The 17,995-nt window shown below is 41.3% G+C and overlaps 2 protein-coding genes across 2 annotated transcripts; both read right to left on the bottom strand.

The window, feature by feature from the left end:
• Positions 1-86: 86 nt before the first annotated feature.
• LOC128112720 (protocadherin beta-14-like) lies at positions 87-8,221 on the bottom strand. The gene has a single exon (XM_052741974.1). It carries the CDS (start codon positions 3,541-3,543, stop codon positions 1,144-1,146), a length of 2,400 nt encoding a protein of 799 aa, XP_052597934.1. The 5' UTR covers positions 3,544-8,221; the 3' UTR covers positions 87-1,143.
• A 412-nt stretch (positions 8,222-8,633) lies between these two features.
• On the bottom strand, positions 8,634-17,961 carry LOC128112718 (protocadherin beta-11-like). The gene has a single exon (XM_052741972.1). It carries the CDS (start codon positions 14,717-14,719, stop codon positions 12,311-12,313), a length of 2,409 nt encoding a protein of 802 aa, XP_052597932.1. The 5' UTR covers positions 14,720-17,961; the 3' UTR covers positions 8,634-12,310.
• Positions 17,962-17,995: the final 34 nt, after the last annotated feature.

The raw sequence follows: 17,995 nt of genomic DNA, 5'->3' as shown, positions 1-17,995 counted from the left end.
CAACCTGTAACTCCAGTTCTGGGGGGATCCGACACTCTCACAGAGACATACATGCAGGCAAAACACCAATTCACATAAAATAAAAAATAAGTCATTTAAAGATATTTATTTTAATTCCTAGGAAGTTTTTATCCTGTTCTTTTCTGGTAAAAGACTATTTTAATTAGAACAAGATTATGATCTTATTACCTGCTTTAAGCAGATATAGAGTACCACAAATTTTAACCAAGCAAACACTGTCTATTTAAAAACAAGAAAACAGCAGTATCAAGACCTAGAATATTTTGAGAATTAGAAATCATCATTAGAAAATAGATAAGGAAAAATTACTTAAGCAATCAGTATTTAATGCAGGTCACATGAACAGAAATCAGTTCTTGAAAACATAAGGACACAAAGGCCTCTGGGACTGGACATGGAGGGGCAGCATTTTAAAAATCTTTCATGTTGAAATAATCTAACAGAGACTACTACAAATGATGCAATATAATTTCTTTTCTTTTTTTTTTTTTTTTGGTTTTTCGAGACAGGGTTTCTCTGTGTAGCTTTGCGCCTTTTCCTGGAACTCACTTGGTAGCCCAGGCTGGCCTCGAACTCACAGAGATCCTCCTGGCTCTGCCTCCCGAGTGCTGGGATTAAAGGCGTGCGCCACCACTGCCCGGCTGCAATATAATTTCTACCCAGATGCAGCGACATTTAAAATCTCTGCATGCTCGGTTTTAATAGTGTGTTGGAACAACTCCCATATATGGTGACATTTGCCCCTTTTAGTTCCCTTCTCCCCTTCTTCCCTCCCTTTCTTTTGTTGGAGATCATCCACCCAGAGCTGCCTGCTTGTGGACTCCACCAGGTACAGTAATCACCAGCTCAACACATTTACTCTAAATACTTTAGTTAGTATTTCCATTTCTGTGTCTTGCATAACAAACAGCAGAACCGTTAACATAAAACTTCAAAATAAGCGAAACAAGCGGTGCAGATTGTTTCTTTACATCACTAGAGCCCCATAGCAACTGTGAGAAAAACATGTAAAATGAAAATGCATGCAACACCAGTAAAACCTAAAATCCATTGCATATCAAGAAAAAAAAGCATCTGCAATTTGTCAGTAAAAGGAAAATATTAAGAGTTTATAGGAGATTTTTATTGAATATTAAATCCAAGACTATTGCGAAAGTTCTCCTTTTCCTGCATATTAGAACCAGCGTCGTGGACTTGAAGACTGGGCATGACCGGCTTCAGGAATTTGAACTCATTTGTCCCAGTACCTCCTGTCAGACACACCTCATACTGGTAGCTCTGGGACAGGGTCCCCGCCCCACTGATATCCACCAGGTGACCAGGAAAATGTCCCTCAGGCACAGAGCAGCCACCCAGAGAGGCCGCCCTGACCCTCCTGCACAGCCTCACCCCCACAAACAGCAGCACAGACAAGAGGAAGATGGAAGACACAGAAGCCAAGGCAATGACCAGGTACAGTGTGAGCGCGTCCTCATCCTGGGCGGGGTCGCGCGCCACCTCTGGCAGAGGCAGGTAGGGCTGAGAGAAGCCATCCACCAGCAGCACATGCAGAGTGACACTGGCAGACCTTGGAGGATCTCCATTGTCCTTGACCAGCAGCAGCAGCCTGTGCTTGGGAGCATCTCGCTCACTCAGCAGCCTGGAGGTGCGCACCTCGCCATTGTGAGCCCACACGCTGAACAGCCCGGGCTCTGTGGCCTTGAGCAGCTGGAAGGACAGCCAGGCATTCTGTCCAGAGTCGCGGTCCACTGCCACCACCTTGGTGACCAGGTATCCTGGCTCTGCCGCCCTGGGCAGCAGCTCTGTGCAGGGTGCAGAGGCGTTCTGCAGCGGGTAGAGCACGAAGGGCGCATTGTCGTTGGCGTCCAGCACCAGCACTCGCACCAGCGCCTGGCTGCTGAGCGCAGGAGAGCCTTGGTCTGTGGCGTCCACGTGGAACTCGAAGGCCTGCTGGGCCTCGTAGTCCAGCGCCCTGAGCGCGAACAGCTGCCCATTGTCGGCGTTGACAGAGAAGAGCGAGGCCAGGGCCAGCTGCGGGTCGTGGGTGGGCAGCAGAGAGTAGGTGATGTGGGCATTGGAGCCTGAGTCTGAGTCTGTGGCGCTGATGGTGCCTATGTGCAGGGCGGGGCTGTTGTTCTCTTGGACAAACAGGGTGTAGGAGGTTTGTGTGAAGGCGGGGGCGTTGTCGTTGACATCTGAGACCTGCACTGTTATGATGTGCTGTGCTGTGAGCCTGGGTGTGCCCATGTCAGTGACTGTGATGGTGATGTTGTACTCAGCTCTGCTCTCTCTGTCCAGTGCTTTTTCAGAAAGTAGAGTGAAAAAGTTCTTGAAGGTGGGTTTTAGGATAAACGGAAGGTCGTCCTGAATAGAGCAAAGGATCTTTCCGTTGTCGCCAGCGTCTTGATCTCGGACACTGAAAAGAGCGACCAGGGTCTCTGAAGCATTCTCTGGAATTGTCTTTGTAATTGATGATATGGTCACTTCTGGTGCATTGTCATTTATATCCAATACTTTAACTAGAAGAGTACATTTTGCTGAAAGACCACCGCCATCTGTTGCTTGGATAGTTACAGAATAGGATTGTATTACTTCAAAATCCAGTAGTGATCTCAAGTTGACTTCCCCAGATGTTGGGTTGATGTCAAACGTTTTTCTAATACCTTCTGATGCATGCAAAAATGAATATGATATTTTCCCATAATTTCCTGTATCTAAATCCTTAGCAGAGATAGCAATAATACTGGAACCAATGGGCATATCCTCTGGGACCTGCACCTCATAGAAACTCTGAGCAAACTCAGGAGCATTATCATTGATGTCCAAGACCTTTATGAGAATGGATGTTGTCCCAGACCTGGGAGGAGACCCACCATCCAGTGCCGCAAGTGTCAATCTAAGCTCAGATTCTTCCTCACGATCTAGAGCTCTGTCTAGAACCAGCTCCGGATATATCTTTCCATTGCCACTGTCATGAATTTTGACATAGAAGTGAGAATTGGGGCTAATGCTGTAGTCCTGGAGACCGTTGTTTCCTATGTCCAGATCTTGTGCATTCTCAATTAAGAATGTGGCTCCAATAGTTGCGCTTTCTGGTATTTTAATAGTTATTTCCTTGTCCAGGAACATAGGGGAGTGATCATTTATATCTCTGACATGCAGCTCAGCTCGATAAAACTGTAAAGGGTTTTCCAGAACCACCTGAAAAGGCAGCACACAGGGCTGGGTGGAGCCACACAGCTCTTCCCGGTCCAGTCTCTCACTCAGGAGCAGATCTCCCGTCATCAAATTAAGGTGTAAATGCTTTTTATTATCATCTGACACTACCCGGGCCTCCCTGGAGGACAGCTCTGCAACCCCCAGCCCCAGATCCCTTGCCAGATTAGCCACAAAAGAGCCAATTTCCGTTTCCTCCGCTACAGAATAGTGCAAAGATTCAGTACTCGCCTGAGACAATCCCAGCAAAACAAAGAAAACCAAAACTTGCCTTTTCTGCAGAATGAGTGTCCTTCTGGTTCCCATAGTTCCTTCAGATGACCTCCTTTGTGGCAAAATTTAAATTTGGTCCCAATTTTGAGAGATGAAGGTCCGATTCTTTCTATTGAAAATTCCTTGGCAGCTCTGTCGGTAAAGCCCCTATGATACCTCCCTTCTCAGTGTATTGGCTGTTCTCTGGTTAGCGGAGCCCACAAAGCTGGCTATGCACTGTTTCATCTTATCCTATAGCGCCACCATGTGTCTCTGTGAATTTTTTCATTTAATATTTTTCTCCTAAAAATTTGTGAATACGTCTATCTAGATTATTCAAAAGCAAATTTCACATAGACTCTATTTATCTTTAAATGCTCATTAATTTTTTAATTAAAGCATAATTACAATATCATTATCATAATCAACTTTTTTAGAAATAATTTTTGGTTATATCTTGTAATTCAATCTGTTTGGACTCTTCCAGTTTTCTACAAAATGTCTCTTGTTGTTGGCTTGTTTGGATTAGAAATGAACAAAGTCCATATCCCCCATGAAATCATTGGTGCTCTGAATGTCCAACTCAAAAGATCCACTAAAGTGCTCCAAAATAAATAAGTAATATTTATTTCAAGACAATTCTTTAGTAGTTATAATTATTTACCTCCTCTCTGGTAGATATTTGTTGGTGTGAGCCCATAATATAATTGGTAACACTATTACATTTACACACACACACACACACACACACACACACACACACACACACACGAATCTGGAAAAATTACAGAACATACTACTTTTTGTTAGTAGTTAAGTTAGTTTAAGCCATGGGAGTATTAGACTCCTTGATTTTTACATTTAATAAAATAGTAGGGTGTGGAGCTGCATGCCTTTAATGCCAGCATTTGAGAGGCAGAGGCAGGGGGATCTGTAAGAGTTTGAGGTCAGCCTAGTCTATATGGTGAGCTCCATGCAAGTGAAAGCTATCTAGGGAGACATTATCTGAAAACCCATACATACACATATGCATACACACACATATACATACACATATGTGAAGATATGATGCAAATAAGATGATCTTTTTATGGAACTTGCAGGCTAGAAAAATTAATAAGGTAGTAATTAAGATACAACAATGCATAGGCAAAAAATAATGGAAATATACAGAAAATACAAGTAACTCTGACCTAAGAGATAGATAAAATTTAGGAACATAGGTTTTGGAACCAAGATGTCAACATTAGAATCCTGGTACTGTCATTCACTACCTATAGACCTGGGCAAATTATGTACCTTTGTTTTCCTTCCTATTAAAAGCAGGATGCTGATGCTGCTAGCTTTACCTCCTGGTGTCATTATCATAGTAACTAATGAGTTGGCATTTTAAAGAAACCAGAAAGAACTAGCTAAATGTTAAGAGAAAATAATTAAAATATAGAGAGGTAGCTCAGTAGTGGTGTGAGTGTATGGTGTGCTCATTAGGGTCCTGATTCAATCCCTAACTCCAAAGCAATAAAAGTATAAAAATAAATGCCGGGTGGTGGTGGCGCACGCCTTTAATCCCAGCACTCGGGAGGCAGAGCCAGGCGAATCTCTGTGAGCTCGAGGCCAGCCTGGGCTACCAAGTAGGTCCCAGGAAAGGCACAAAGCTACACAGAGAAACCCTGTCTCGAAAAACCAAAAAAAAAGTATAAAAATAAAATTAAATAAATTACAACATACCCTCAAAATTTCATTTGTATGTAAGATTTTCCCTTGTTACCAGGTATTGGGTAATGTAAGTAATCCAGGGATAATTTAAAGTATATGAATGGGGTTGTTTAGGTCATGGACAAGTGCTACTCTTATTGGAAAACAATTATCATTTGTGAATTTTGTCATACACAGGACCCTAGAACCAATGTCCACTTACAGAAAAAAGGAAAATAAGTATCTTTCTTTAAACAAAGAAGACTTGGAGTTCAAAATCATTCTTTGAAAGGCAAACAGAAATTCAAGGAAATGAGAAAGAGAAAGAGCAGAAAATACTCTAAAGTCAAGACAAAAGCAAGTATTACACTTGTCTATTGTATTTAAGACAGTATTTGTGGATGACCCTGAAAAATGTCTGCTAGAATATGTACCACTCTTCTATGTGTGTCCAAACACATGGTGTCGTGGTTTGATCGAGAATGTCTGCCATGGAATCTTATGTTTGAATATTTGGTCCCTAGTTGGTGGAACTATTTGGGAAGGATTAAGGGGCATGGATTGTTGCAGAAGAAGTGTCACTTGGGGCAGGCTTTGATGTTTCAAAAGACTCATGCCATTCCTACAGTTTTCTCTTTGCCTGCATCCAATTTTCAGATCAAGACGTGAGCTCTCAGCTGTTCCTGCCACTAGACATTTGCTTTGCCATCATGGACTCTAACACTCTGAAAACATAAGCCCCAAGTTAAGCACCTTTAAAAAAATTGCCTTGGTCGTATGTTTTATCACAACAATAGAAAAGTAACCAAGACACATGGCAGCTGAGCTGACATGCCTGTCTGAGCCTCCTTTGTAGTTTGGTTTGGCCTTGACAATTTCACAGATGGATTGAGAGCAGAGTTTTTGTTTATTACTTTCTTGTCTGGGAAAGAAGCACTCTAAATGGTCAACTTTTCCCTCAGCCATCTGAAATATAGGTATGATAGTGAGAAGTTACAGCCATACAGACTACTAGTTTGCCATAGGGAATGTGGGAGCAGTCATTTGGAGTGAAATCTGATTCTACAAGGACCACTGGGGCAAAGCTGCTCTATTTGCATAGCCATTTGCATTGACACTGTCACACGAAAGAGATAGACCTTTTGCAAAGCATTGTGTAGTTGCATTTCTTTGATTTGGTAATACAGCATTATTTAATTTACATTATATTTAATATATATTATTTAATGTATACAGACATCTTTTATGACCTTAAAATGCCATTTTCAGAAGGATGGTTGCAAGGAAAATGAAACTGTCCTTGGTTAAGAAGTTTGAGGGATGTGGAAGCAAATGAAGGTAGGAAATGAAGTCAAGAAATATATAAATGAAAAAGAGGTTCTAATAGCTGATGAGAACTATAGACCCAGCTTTTAAAAGAATGGAGAAACTTGAACATATTTTTAGTGGTGGTATTTAATGGTTTACTAGAAAGAGAGAAAATTAAAATACAGAAAGGGTAATCAATGCAGAGGCCCCAGAGATCAGTTAAATACTGGATCCAGAACACAGAAAGGGATTGGACTTGGTATGAGGCATCCCAGAATGAGAAAAGTATGACTTATGCTGCCAAGGTATAGACTTGGTACAGGAAACTAAAATAATTAACATCTGATGGGTTCTATTTTATTATTAAGGTTCATGAGGCAAGTTTGTCTGCTGAGTAATTGAGTGAGAGAATTAAAGCAAGATAATCAAGCTTTAAGTAGTTGTAGACGCTAGGTGGTGGTAGCACATGCCTTTAAACCCAGCATTTGAGAGGCAGAGGCAGGCAGATCTCTGTGAGTTCCAGACCAGCCTGGGCTACAGAGTGAGTTCCAGGAAAGGCTCCAAAGCCACACAGAGAAACTCTGTCTCAAAAAAAGTAATTGTAAATACTGGAAAGGAAAGGTGATTAGGAAAATTATGAAGGATTTTTTGGTCTTAAATCTGAATACACTTTAAACTATTTATTTTTAATTGTATATATGTGTATATGTGTGTATGTATCTGTGTATGTGTGTACATGAGTTCAGTTACCTGAGGAGGCCAGAAGAGAGTATAGTATCCCTTGCAACTGGAGTTAGAGGAGATTGTAATCTGTTGGATGTGGGTTCTGGAAATGAACTCAGATTCTTAGCATGAGCAGCTACTTAACTACTGAACAGTCTCTCCAAACCCCTCAATATAGTTTTTATATGAAAAATTCATAATGGCAGTGGTGTTAATAACTTCATCAGTTTTGTCTTAGGGTGCTGCAACCCAGGTATAATCAGAGAAGAAAATAAGTGCATCCATATTAAGTAGAATTTTGTCAAGTTGTTTTAGTGAAGGAAATTGAACAAGGCAGTTGGGGATAAGGACATGAGTGTGAGTGTGAGCAAGAAAGCAGGGGTTGGTTGGATAAAAAGGAAATTTAGAGCAGGAACAGGAGCTGGTTGATACATTGTAGCTGTGTCAAGTAGAGGAGGCTATAACAAGGTCAAAGGTATGATAGGAGTAGCAGCATGAGAAGATTTAAAGGCATAGAAGTTGGTATTCCCAGAGGGAGATGCCTAGTAACCACATCACAGGAAGGGCAGTCCTTGGTGGAGAAGTGCAGCGTAAGAGCTGACTGGTGGAAACCGGACTATAGATGAAGAGCTGTGGTCTGAACAGCCGTGTGTTTAGATCAAACAGTGCACTGGACCAGGAATGGAAGCCGATTACGGGTTAGAAAGGAGATGATAACAGTCCATTTATTAGTTAAAATGTCCTAATAACACAAGACATTTACTTCCAGTATTTGTAGGCAATCACAAATTAAACTTCTAGCTGACTTTTATTGTTGAGAGGTTTCAAGAAAATCCATTCGGGGAGGTTGTATCTTTTTTTTTTAACATGTATTTCTAATCAACTTTCCTCCATTGGCTATGAGAGCTTTCTCTTTCTTTCTTCCTTTTATTATTGTGTCTTTCCCCCTTTTCATTAATTAAATTTATTTATTTTTATTTGTTTTATATATGGACCACAGTTTCCCCTCCCTCCTCTCCTCCCATCCCCCCAAACCTCCCATCTACCTCCCATCAACTTCTCTGGCTCCTTTCAGAAAGGGGCTGGCCTCCCATGGGTGTCAACAAAGCATGGCACACCAAGTTGAGGCAGGATCAAACTCCTCTCCCTGCATCGAGGCTGGGTGAGGCAACCCAGCATGGGGAATATGTTCCCAAAAGCCAGCTCAAGTGTCAGGGACAGGTCCTGATCCCACTGCTGGGAAACCCACAAACAGCAAGCTATGCAACTGTCACACACATGCAGAGGGCTTAGGTTGGTCCCATGCAGGCTCCCTAACTGTTGGTCCAGAATCAGTGAGCTTCCACAAGCTCAGGTCAGCTGGTTCCCCTGTCATGACCTTGACTCCCCTGGTTCATACAATAAGAGCATTTCCTTAATTACTTATAATTTACAGTAGTTGTTTATTACAAAATTCTCCAATACACCTTGATTTGAATGTACTGTGTTTAAATTTAGCTATAACAAATATATTTGAAGACTTAGAGAAAAACCTTGCTTTTAGCAAAGCATTTTGGAAGATTGGTTGGTTACTTGTATGTGAGCGTGGGAGCTCCTGACGGCTTGGTTACCCTCCACTAGAGTGTGGAAACACACAATTTCTTCCAGAAACAGAGAAATCTTGATGCTCATATATCTGGAAAAGCTGGAAGCAAGACAAGTACCCGGACCTTCTGTTGTGTCTGTAGGATTCTTCTACCTTGGCGGTTTGAATTTCTCTTCACACTTCCATCATCATCGATAAGAGAAGACCCAGCTTACTTGGAATCATAGGCTTTTGGAGACATTGTCCATTACTTTGGACATCTTTGTTGAAATAGAGAAACCATAATATCCTGCCATTTGAAGTACAGAGTTTAATGGTTACTCCTATATTTTCAGAATTGTGCAACTATTACCATTATTTCTAACTTAAAATGTTTTCATTGTCCCCCATATAAATTGTACCCAACTAGTCCCCACTCCTACACATTTTCCCAACTTTATACAACCACCAAGACATTTTCTGTCTCCATATGTTTTGATTATTTTGTATAAACAGAATTATAGAATATGTGATTTTTAAAATGACATTTTTTTATTCAGCATAATATTTTTGTGAGAGCACCAAACCCTAACCAGTAGGTTGCCAAAGAACATCAAACTTAGCACCATATTTTTGAGATTTCCCATGGTGTATGTGCTGGTGAGTTTATGTCAACTTGACACAGGCTGGAGTCACCAGAGAGGAGGGAGCTTTAATTGAGAAAATGCCTCTGTAAGGTCAGGCTGTAGGCAAGCCTGTAGAGAATTTTCTTAATTAGTGATTGAAATGGGAGAGCCCAGCCCATTGTGGGTAGGGCCACTTCTGAGGTGATGATCCTGGGTTCTGTATGAAAGCAGGCTGAACAAGCCTTGGAGAGCAAGCCAGTAAGCAGCACTACCCCACGGCCTCTATGTCAGCTCCTGCCTCCAGGTTCCTACCCTGTTTGAGATCCTGCCCTGACTCCCTTCAGTGATAAACATTGATGAGGAAGCATAAGCCTGATAAACCCTTTCTTCCCTATGCTGCTTTTTTTGTCATAGTGTTTCATTACAGCAGTAATAACCATAACTAAAACTGCATATTGTATTACACTCATTTTATTGCTCATTAAGAATTGCTGGGCGGTAGTGGTGCATGCCTTTAATCCCAGCACTCAGGAGGCAGAGCCAGGCGGATCTCTGTGAGTTCGAGGCTGGCCTGGTCTACAAAGCAAGATCCAGGACAGGCACCAAAACAACACAGAGAAACCCTGTCTCAAAAAAAAATTAAGAATAATTTCATTACATGGAAATACCATATTTGGTTTATCTATTTATCAGTTGATGAATATTTGGGTTGTTTAATTTTTTTAGTGTTAGGTACAACACTAATATGGACATTTGTTCATAAATGGTTTTGTGTAGATGTATGCCATTTCTTTTAGATCGGTATATAAGAATTGAAATTCTGAGTAACAGAAGATTTATATATATATATTTAATATTTTGAAGAACAGACAAGCTACTTTCCAAAGCACTGTACCATTTTTTTTTATTTCTATAGCAACAGTATTCCACTTTTTCTACATCCTGTCAACACTCATTATTTTCTTGTCTGTCCTTTTCATTATAGCTGCTCTGGTGCATGTGAAGTGGTCATTTACAGGTTTTTTTGTTGTTGTTTGCTTCTGTAGTCTGTCTATCTTGTCTGATATGCTATAATGTTTTAATTGGTCCTCCACTAATCTAGTCCCCACTCAGTAACATAATGAGAGGAGGTAATCTTAATACTTGGTTTTGATTTACTGTAATTCTGTGAATTTTGTTCTCTATAGAAAGGAGGTTTCATTTAAAGAAGAGAGAGCCTGCTTCAACTTCTACTTCTCAAAGTAGGAACTTGAATTTAACCAGCCTGTATCTACATTTTGCCTGGCTGCAAAGATTCCATAGTTCAATGGGCCAATAATGAAATTCTAGCTTTCAAAATGTATGAACACGCTGGGTGGTGGTGGCACATGCCTTTAATTCCAGCACTCAGGAGGCAGAGGCAGGCAGATCTCTGTGAGTTCAAGGCCAGCTTGGTCTACAGAGTGAGTTCCAGGAAAGATGCAAAGCTACACAGAGAAGTCCTGTCTCAAAAAAACCAAAAAAAAAAAAAGTATGAACACTAGGTTGTCTTGGATATTGGAGGGATTTTAATTAAAATTAATTAACTAATATCAGTGTTAAATATCTTCAAGAGGAAGTTTCCGGCACTGACTCCAGCCTGTGGGACTGGAAGGATCATCACCTAGTCCCTCCCCCTTCTTACTGTCATGGCTTACCCTCTTTCTGTCTCCACGACGACTCATTTTCTCATTTGCATTTTCCTTTGTCTATGCATGCAGACTTTAGACTTTTTAGGAAACTTCATCTCCAAACATTTTATTTTTCTCTGTCGTGTTGTCAGACCATTAAGGACAAGACCCATTATAGGCTGGTCCTTCTCAACACAAGATAAAACTCCCCTCTGTGGCAGTTGAAGTTAATTTTTTTTAAAAAATTAGAACCTGAATTATGATCTCTTGAAACTTCTCGGTGTTACACATATATGGCACTTTCATACATCCAAACTAAAAGTGGTCACCTAACTTTTGGATGCTGCTCTTCAGTAGAGTCCAGGACCAATTTGGTGGCTTGTGACCATACCAGGAAGTTTAGGCAATGGAATAAAATAGGAAATTTCAAGCTCATAGTAGACTAAGTACTGAGCACAAAATATTTCTTCCTGTTTGGTTTGAATGTTGCATAAACACACATGGTATAATTTTATGTGTGAATTAGTACTCAGTGCATATTCATTTTTTTCAAAGAGAACATAAACAAAATCATATATTATCTCATAAGTTTGCTTTCTCCTATGGCCACAGTATTCATGTGCCTCCCCCGCCACCTTCCAGGGCACATAACATAAAGTTATTAAGAAGCTAATCGCTGTCCCCATTTGTTTATTCCATGTTGTTATCTATCTGCGGACCTATCACTGAGCCATTCCCAGACCCACTACGGGCTCCTTTTCAATGGGCCTAATGGCTGTATCACAGTATGGATTTCCCAACATATCAATACAGTCAACAGTAACAAACATTTAAACATAATATCTCAACTAGGGAGGTTTTTAAAATAAACTTACTTGAAAATAGCATCGACAATAATAAGCCACAAGAAAAACTACAGAAAGAGCGTCAATGAAAGATATGCTTGGACATTTCAACTACTCCCGCAGTGGTCTGTTTATTTCATCGTAAGCACAGTGAAGGGGAAGGTGCAACTGGAGAAGACAGATGGGGGTGATTTTTTGTTGTTTAAGGAGGCAAAGTCTTTACAAGGTAGGACATCCTAGAGAACCGGCCACAGAATAAATTACCATCTTATTACAAGTGCTGACATAAATTGAAAAGTGGGAGGGAAAAAAGGAAATGTAAATACTAGCAGATTTGAAGATCATGAAAACTGGGAGAAATGCACACTGCCTTGGGGTAGCCATGAAATGAAACACATATAAAATATAGCATCAGTTATGGTCACTAAGTAACCCAAAACTATTGTGGAGGGTAGGGCTTTCCACCAATTCTCTCCCAGGGAACTGGGGTGGTAGATTGGGGGAAACTGGCTTCAGGAATTTGAAATCATTTGTGCCAGTACCTCCCATCAGACACACCTCATACTGGTAGCTCTGGGACAGGGTCCCAGTGCCGCTGACATCCACCAGGTGACCAGGAAAGTGTCCCTCAGGCACAGAGAAGCCACCCAGAGAGGCCGCCCTGGCCCTCCTGCACAGCCTCACCCCCACAAACAGCAGCACAGACAAGAGGAAGATGGAAGACACAGAAGCCAAGGCAATGACCAGGTACAGTGTGAGCAAATCTTCATTGTCTTTCGCGGGGTCGCGCGCCACCTCTGGCAGAGGCAGGTAGGGCTGAGAGAAGCCATCCACTAGCAGCACATGCAGAGTGACACTGGCAGACCTTGGAGGATCTCCATTGTCCTTGACCAACAGCAGCAGCCTGTGCTTGGGAGCATCTCGCTCACTCAGCAGCCTGGAGGTGCGCACCTCGCCATTGTGAGCCCACACGCTGAACAGCCCGGGCTCTGTGGCCTTGAGCAGCTGGAAGGACAGCCAGGCGTTCTGTCCAGAGTCGCGGTCCACTGCCACCACCTTGGTGACCAGGTAGCCTGGCTCTGCCGCCCTGGGCAGCAGCTCTGTGCAGAGTGCAGAGGCATTCTGCAGCGGGTAGAGCACGAAGGGCGCATTGTCGTTGGCGTCCAGCACCAGCACACGCACCAGTGCCTGGCTGCTGAGCGCAGGAGAGCCTTGGTCTGTGGCGCCCACCTGGAACTCAAAGGTCTGCAGGGCCTCATAGTCCAGCGCCCTGAGTGCGAACAGCTGCCCATTGTCGGCGTTGATGGAGATGAGCGAGGAGAGAGCCAGCTGCGGGTCGTGGGTGGGCAGCAGAGAGTAGGTGATATGGGCATTGGAGCCTGAGTCTGAGTCTGTGGCGCTGATGGTGCCTATGTGCAGGGCGGGGCTGTTGTTCTCCTGGACAAACAGGGTGTAGGAGGTTTGTGTGAAGGCGGGGGAGTTGTCATTGACATCGGACACCTGCACTGTTATGGTGTGCTGAGTTGTGAGCCTGGGTGTGCCCATGTCGGTGACTGTGATGGTGATGTTGTACTCACCTCTGCTCTCTCTGTCCAGTGCTCCCTCAGTTTCTAAGTGGTAGTAATTTTCAATTGAAGATTTTAGCACAAACGGGAGGTCCTCTGGAATAGAACAGATCATCCTGCTGTTCTCTCCTGAGTCCTTGTCTTGGATACTAAAAATCATAACTAAAGTCTCTGGGGTGTTTTCTGGGATTGGACTGATAAATGATGACACAGCAATTTCAGGAGAATTGTCATTCACATCCATCACCTGAATTCTTACTGTAGATTTCCCAAAAAGTCCTCCCCGATCTGTAGCTTTAATGATTATTGAGTAGGATTCAGTTGTTTCAAAGTCCAAATATCCTATTAAACGTATTTCTCCAGAGTTTTTGTTAATTGAAAATGTTTTTCTAATTTCCTCTGATGCATGGATAAAGGCATAAGAGAGTTCACCATTAATTCCTGAGTCTAAATCCCTAGCCGATGCAGTGATAACCAGTGAGCCAAGGATGCTATTCTCCGGAATCTTCACTTCATAGAACATGTGCTCAAACTCAGGGGAGTTGTCATTAATATCTATGACTTCCACCCGAACCAAGGCAGTCCCAGACCTGGGTGGAGTCCCACCATCCAAAGCAGTGAGGATGAGACTGAGCTGTGGCTGCTCCTCGTAGTCCAGTGCCTTGTCCAAAACTAACTCTGGGTATTTCCTGCCATCAGGATTAACTCTCATTGTAATGTGGAAATAAGAGCTCTGGCTTATGATGTAGTTTTTCACAGCATTGGGTCCTACATCTAAATCCGTCGCACTTTCTAGTAAGAACACAGAACCAACAGGGCTATTCTCTGGGATTTCTAGAACCATTTCCTTTTCCAAGAATATGGGGGAGTTGTCATTTATATCCCTGACCTGAAGCTCAACTTGCAAAATCTGTAAGGGGTTTTTCATTAACACCTGGAAGTGCATCACGCAGGGCTCGGCAGAGCCACACAGCTCCTCCCTGTCTAACGGTTCGCTTAGGAGCAAATCTCCTGTATTTATGTTCAAAAGCAAAGGCAGTTTGTTATCCTTGGAGACCACTTGAGCCCCCCGTGAAGATAGCTCAACCAACTCGAGCCCCAGATCCTTTACCAAATTGCCTACCAAGGCCCCACTCAGCGTCTCCTCCACCACCGAAAGTCTCCCAGGCTCAGCGTGCGTTTGAGACATTCCCAGCAAAACAAAGAGAAGCAGGACTTGCCTTGTCTGCGGATAGTTTCCCCCTCGGTTCTCCATAGCTCCTTTCCGGCAGGCTTCTGAAAGAATCACTTCTGCCTCACCATGCAGTTCGGTAAAATATGTCCCTTGATTTGTTCACAGAATCCCCAGAATCCAAAGGATAAAAGGTTTCTAGGTAGCACCTTCACGACTTGCTATTTCTTCCTAGTTTTCCGTGCTCTCTTGGGCTGTGTGTCCGCAGCATTGAATGTGATTTTTTTTTTCCTGTAACATTGTCCTGCAGCGCCACCATGTGTCTTCTCAGATTTTCACAGTTTGATGAATGCTACTTAAGTTCCACTTACATTGAACGTCCCTCAGAGACAAATATTTGTTGTTTATGTGGTTACTAGCATATTTTTTCATCAGTGTTCTCTATAGTTCATGATGATGTGAGTATTTGTTTTAAAGCACGTGTTAAGTATCTCAGGAATATAACATTGTTAAGTTTAACACATCCCTTCCCACTAGACCTTGCTTAGGCAGAAAGGGAAAGAAAAAGTGTCCATGGAAAGTTTCAGAGGTTCTCTTAGGATTATGAAACTGGATTGGCCAGGAGATGGTATACATTAAGGAACATATTATATTAATTCATAGTTGTGTTCCAGTTTCTTGCAAGTGACAAAAATTCAGAAAGTGGTGTACAAATACAAGCATGCTATTTCATGTGAAGTACACTCTTACTCCTAACGCTGACCTCCCTCAGGTTCCCAAAATATTCTGCCAACAATACACATCAGTTTGGGGAGAAAAAAAGAGACGTTTGCTTTCCTAAAGAGAGCAAAAATTTAACCTCTGATGAAACCAATTAATACCATGTTCTGGCTAGCAAAGTAACATACAGTTACTCAAATATAGCATCATAGGGTTATCTTTTAGTCACAGAGCCTGAAGATCTGCCCTTTGCTTGTTTAACCCCGACTAGTGTCATCTCTGAAGCTTGCGGGGGGTGGGTATCCCTAACTGAAGATCATGATTGCTACTGAAGGAGGAGACTGTTGGGAACAGATGCTAGAAGCTCATCAATTATGTTCACTACTGAAAGCTTCCAAAGTACCCAGGAGTGCATGAAACAGTTGGAGCTGAAAATGCAGTTTGAATCGAATTTTTAAAAATTTATGTTCTATATATGGTTGAAAAAGAAAAGAAACCAGCACAAAAGATAGAAACTGAAAGTTGGATGTGCTGGTAATATGTAGTTATCCTTCTGCCTTTAAAATACCCAGGAAGCTGATAGGAAGGTAACAATACTGAGAACTCACAAAATTAAAGTGTACACAGATGTTTGATGATAGAAAGCAGATGGAAGAAACTTACTATGAAGTTCCAGGAAATGGCTAAAAATCCATCACTGGAGATGGGGCAATTAACATGTTTGTCTCTCAGAACATTTTAGATTTAGAGAAACTGGAAGATTAAAGTTAATCATGAGATGGACAATTTATTATTTGTATTTACAGTGGTAAATTCTCTGTTCTCGGTGACTACAGAGACAGAAAAGTCACTCAAGGTAGAGAACGGATACTTGATGTGGAGAGATTAGCAAACCTTGTCTAGTCTGACATGTAAGTAGTGCTGAACAAAAAGTATAAAATTAAACTAAAGGAAAATAGAACTTTAGTGTTCTGAATAATAAGATTTCAAGTCTCTTCTCAAGCAATGCCCTCAGACTGTAGAACACAAGGTCTATGGTGGACACACTCTCAGACAGTAAATAGTCCAGAATTCTAACCTGGAAAGTGTGGAAGTGCAAATAAATTATTACACTTACCGATGTGTGTGGGTCTGCCTATATAATACCTGTAGTCCCAATACTTAAGAGGCAGAGTCAGAAAGATTGCATATTTGAGGCTACCCTGTACTATACAGTCGAAACCCTGCTTCAAAAGTTAAGCAAAGAAAATAGAATAGATAGGGGACTTAAATGTCCCATACAAACTATATACTTTTGGTAAATTTCTTCAACTTCCCTGAATCACTCTTAATTTTTAAAATGGCTATATAACACTAACAATGCTGGACAAGTATATCTTTGTAATATATACTAAGATGGAAAATTACAGATAAGAAAACATATTACATTTACAAACTTTCTACCAAAAAGGAAAGCTTATATATAAAGATTGAATACTTAAATGAGCAGTGTAAGAAAGTAGAACCAGAGGCAAATAGGAACTACAAAAGGAAACATGCTTAGGATCTTAATAGAATCAGTCCAGTTGGTCAAATAGTTAATCAAATTTTTTAGAAAATACTGAAGAGAAATTATGGCAAAATAAAATGAAAATTTTCTCTGAATTGATAGTCTGAACATTGACAGGGTATATCCTTGTGAAAAGGTTAACAAAGAAATAGTCCCTGCTATGGTATCTTCAGACTATTGGGGTTAAGTTTTCCAGTGCTTCCAGAATGAATGGGAAAATATTGCAGAAAATGGGATACAGTTTAGAATAGAATTGTCATTGTGAAAGGTGAGTCTACACAATTAAGAAAAAGAAAAGCACCTTTTTAAGTATGAAAGAGAAAATTTCAAATTATACTTTTATACCCAGTCAAACTATCAAACAAAAAGATTGCTTTACTTATGTAAAGTATCAAAAGTTGTTTATTAAAAACTACCTCTGCATCTATTTTAATGAAATTGGGTTCTGACCAAGTAAGAAAGTAAATGCAGAAATGATATTGGATTCTATAAAAGGTGGGCAGTGTGGGGAAAGTATTAAAAGCATGACAGCCATAGGGTAAACAGTCTAAACGAAGAAGAGGTATGAATAAAAGATCTCTAGGAAACAAACACAATTAATTTGTATCTGATATTTGAATATTTGAAGGCAAAATATTAATATTCAAGAGGACTATGATGTGAAAAATCAGTAGAAAGAATGGAAGGTACAGCTCATGGTAACCCACTGCTTTGCTTGCTCAGTTAGTGTGGAAAGAGAGGGGCAGAAAAATCCTAGCACAAAATAGAACTTTAGCCAGATCTAAAACAGCAGCTATCACTCTGGGTGAGATATCTTCCAAAAAAGAAATGTCGTCATACTGTACTATACTAAGATAGTACATAGGTAGGTGGACATTAATATTAGTTTCATTTCAGGGATGGCACTCATCTAGGAGGCCTTGGGTTTGATCCCTAGAAACCCACAAAAAATAAAAATGACAATATTTTCTGACACATCTACCAGGAAACTAGAAGGGAAATGTACAGCTTTTGTGTGTGTGCCTAAAGTGGGAAATAAGAACTGTAAATCCTTTTGCAATGAGAGGTTAACACATAACAGTTGACTATCA

Source organism: Peromyscus californicus, unplaced genomic scaffold (genome assembly GCF_007827085.1).
Source record: "Peromyscus californicus insignis strain IS unplaced genomic scaffold, ASM782708v3 Scaffold_17__1_contigs__length_78620276, whole genome shotgun sequence".
Lineage (NCBI taxonomy): Eukaryota > Metazoa > Chordata > Mammalia > Rodentia > Cricetidae > Peromyscus > Peromyscus californicus.
The sequence above is the reverse complement of the archived record's forward strand: the minus strand, read 5'-3'. Positions and strand labels throughout refer to the sequence as shown.

Bases quoted from the DNA above. Each gene is read 5' to 3' on its own strand.
- LOC128112720 (XM_052741974.1), bottom strand. From the start codon at position 3,543: ATGGGAACCAGAAGGACACTCATTCTGCAGAAAAGGCAAGTTTTGGTT.
- LOC128112718 (XM_052741972.1), bottom strand. From the start codon at position 14,719: ATGGAGAACCGAGGGGGAAACTATCCGCAGACAAGGCAAGTCCTGCTT.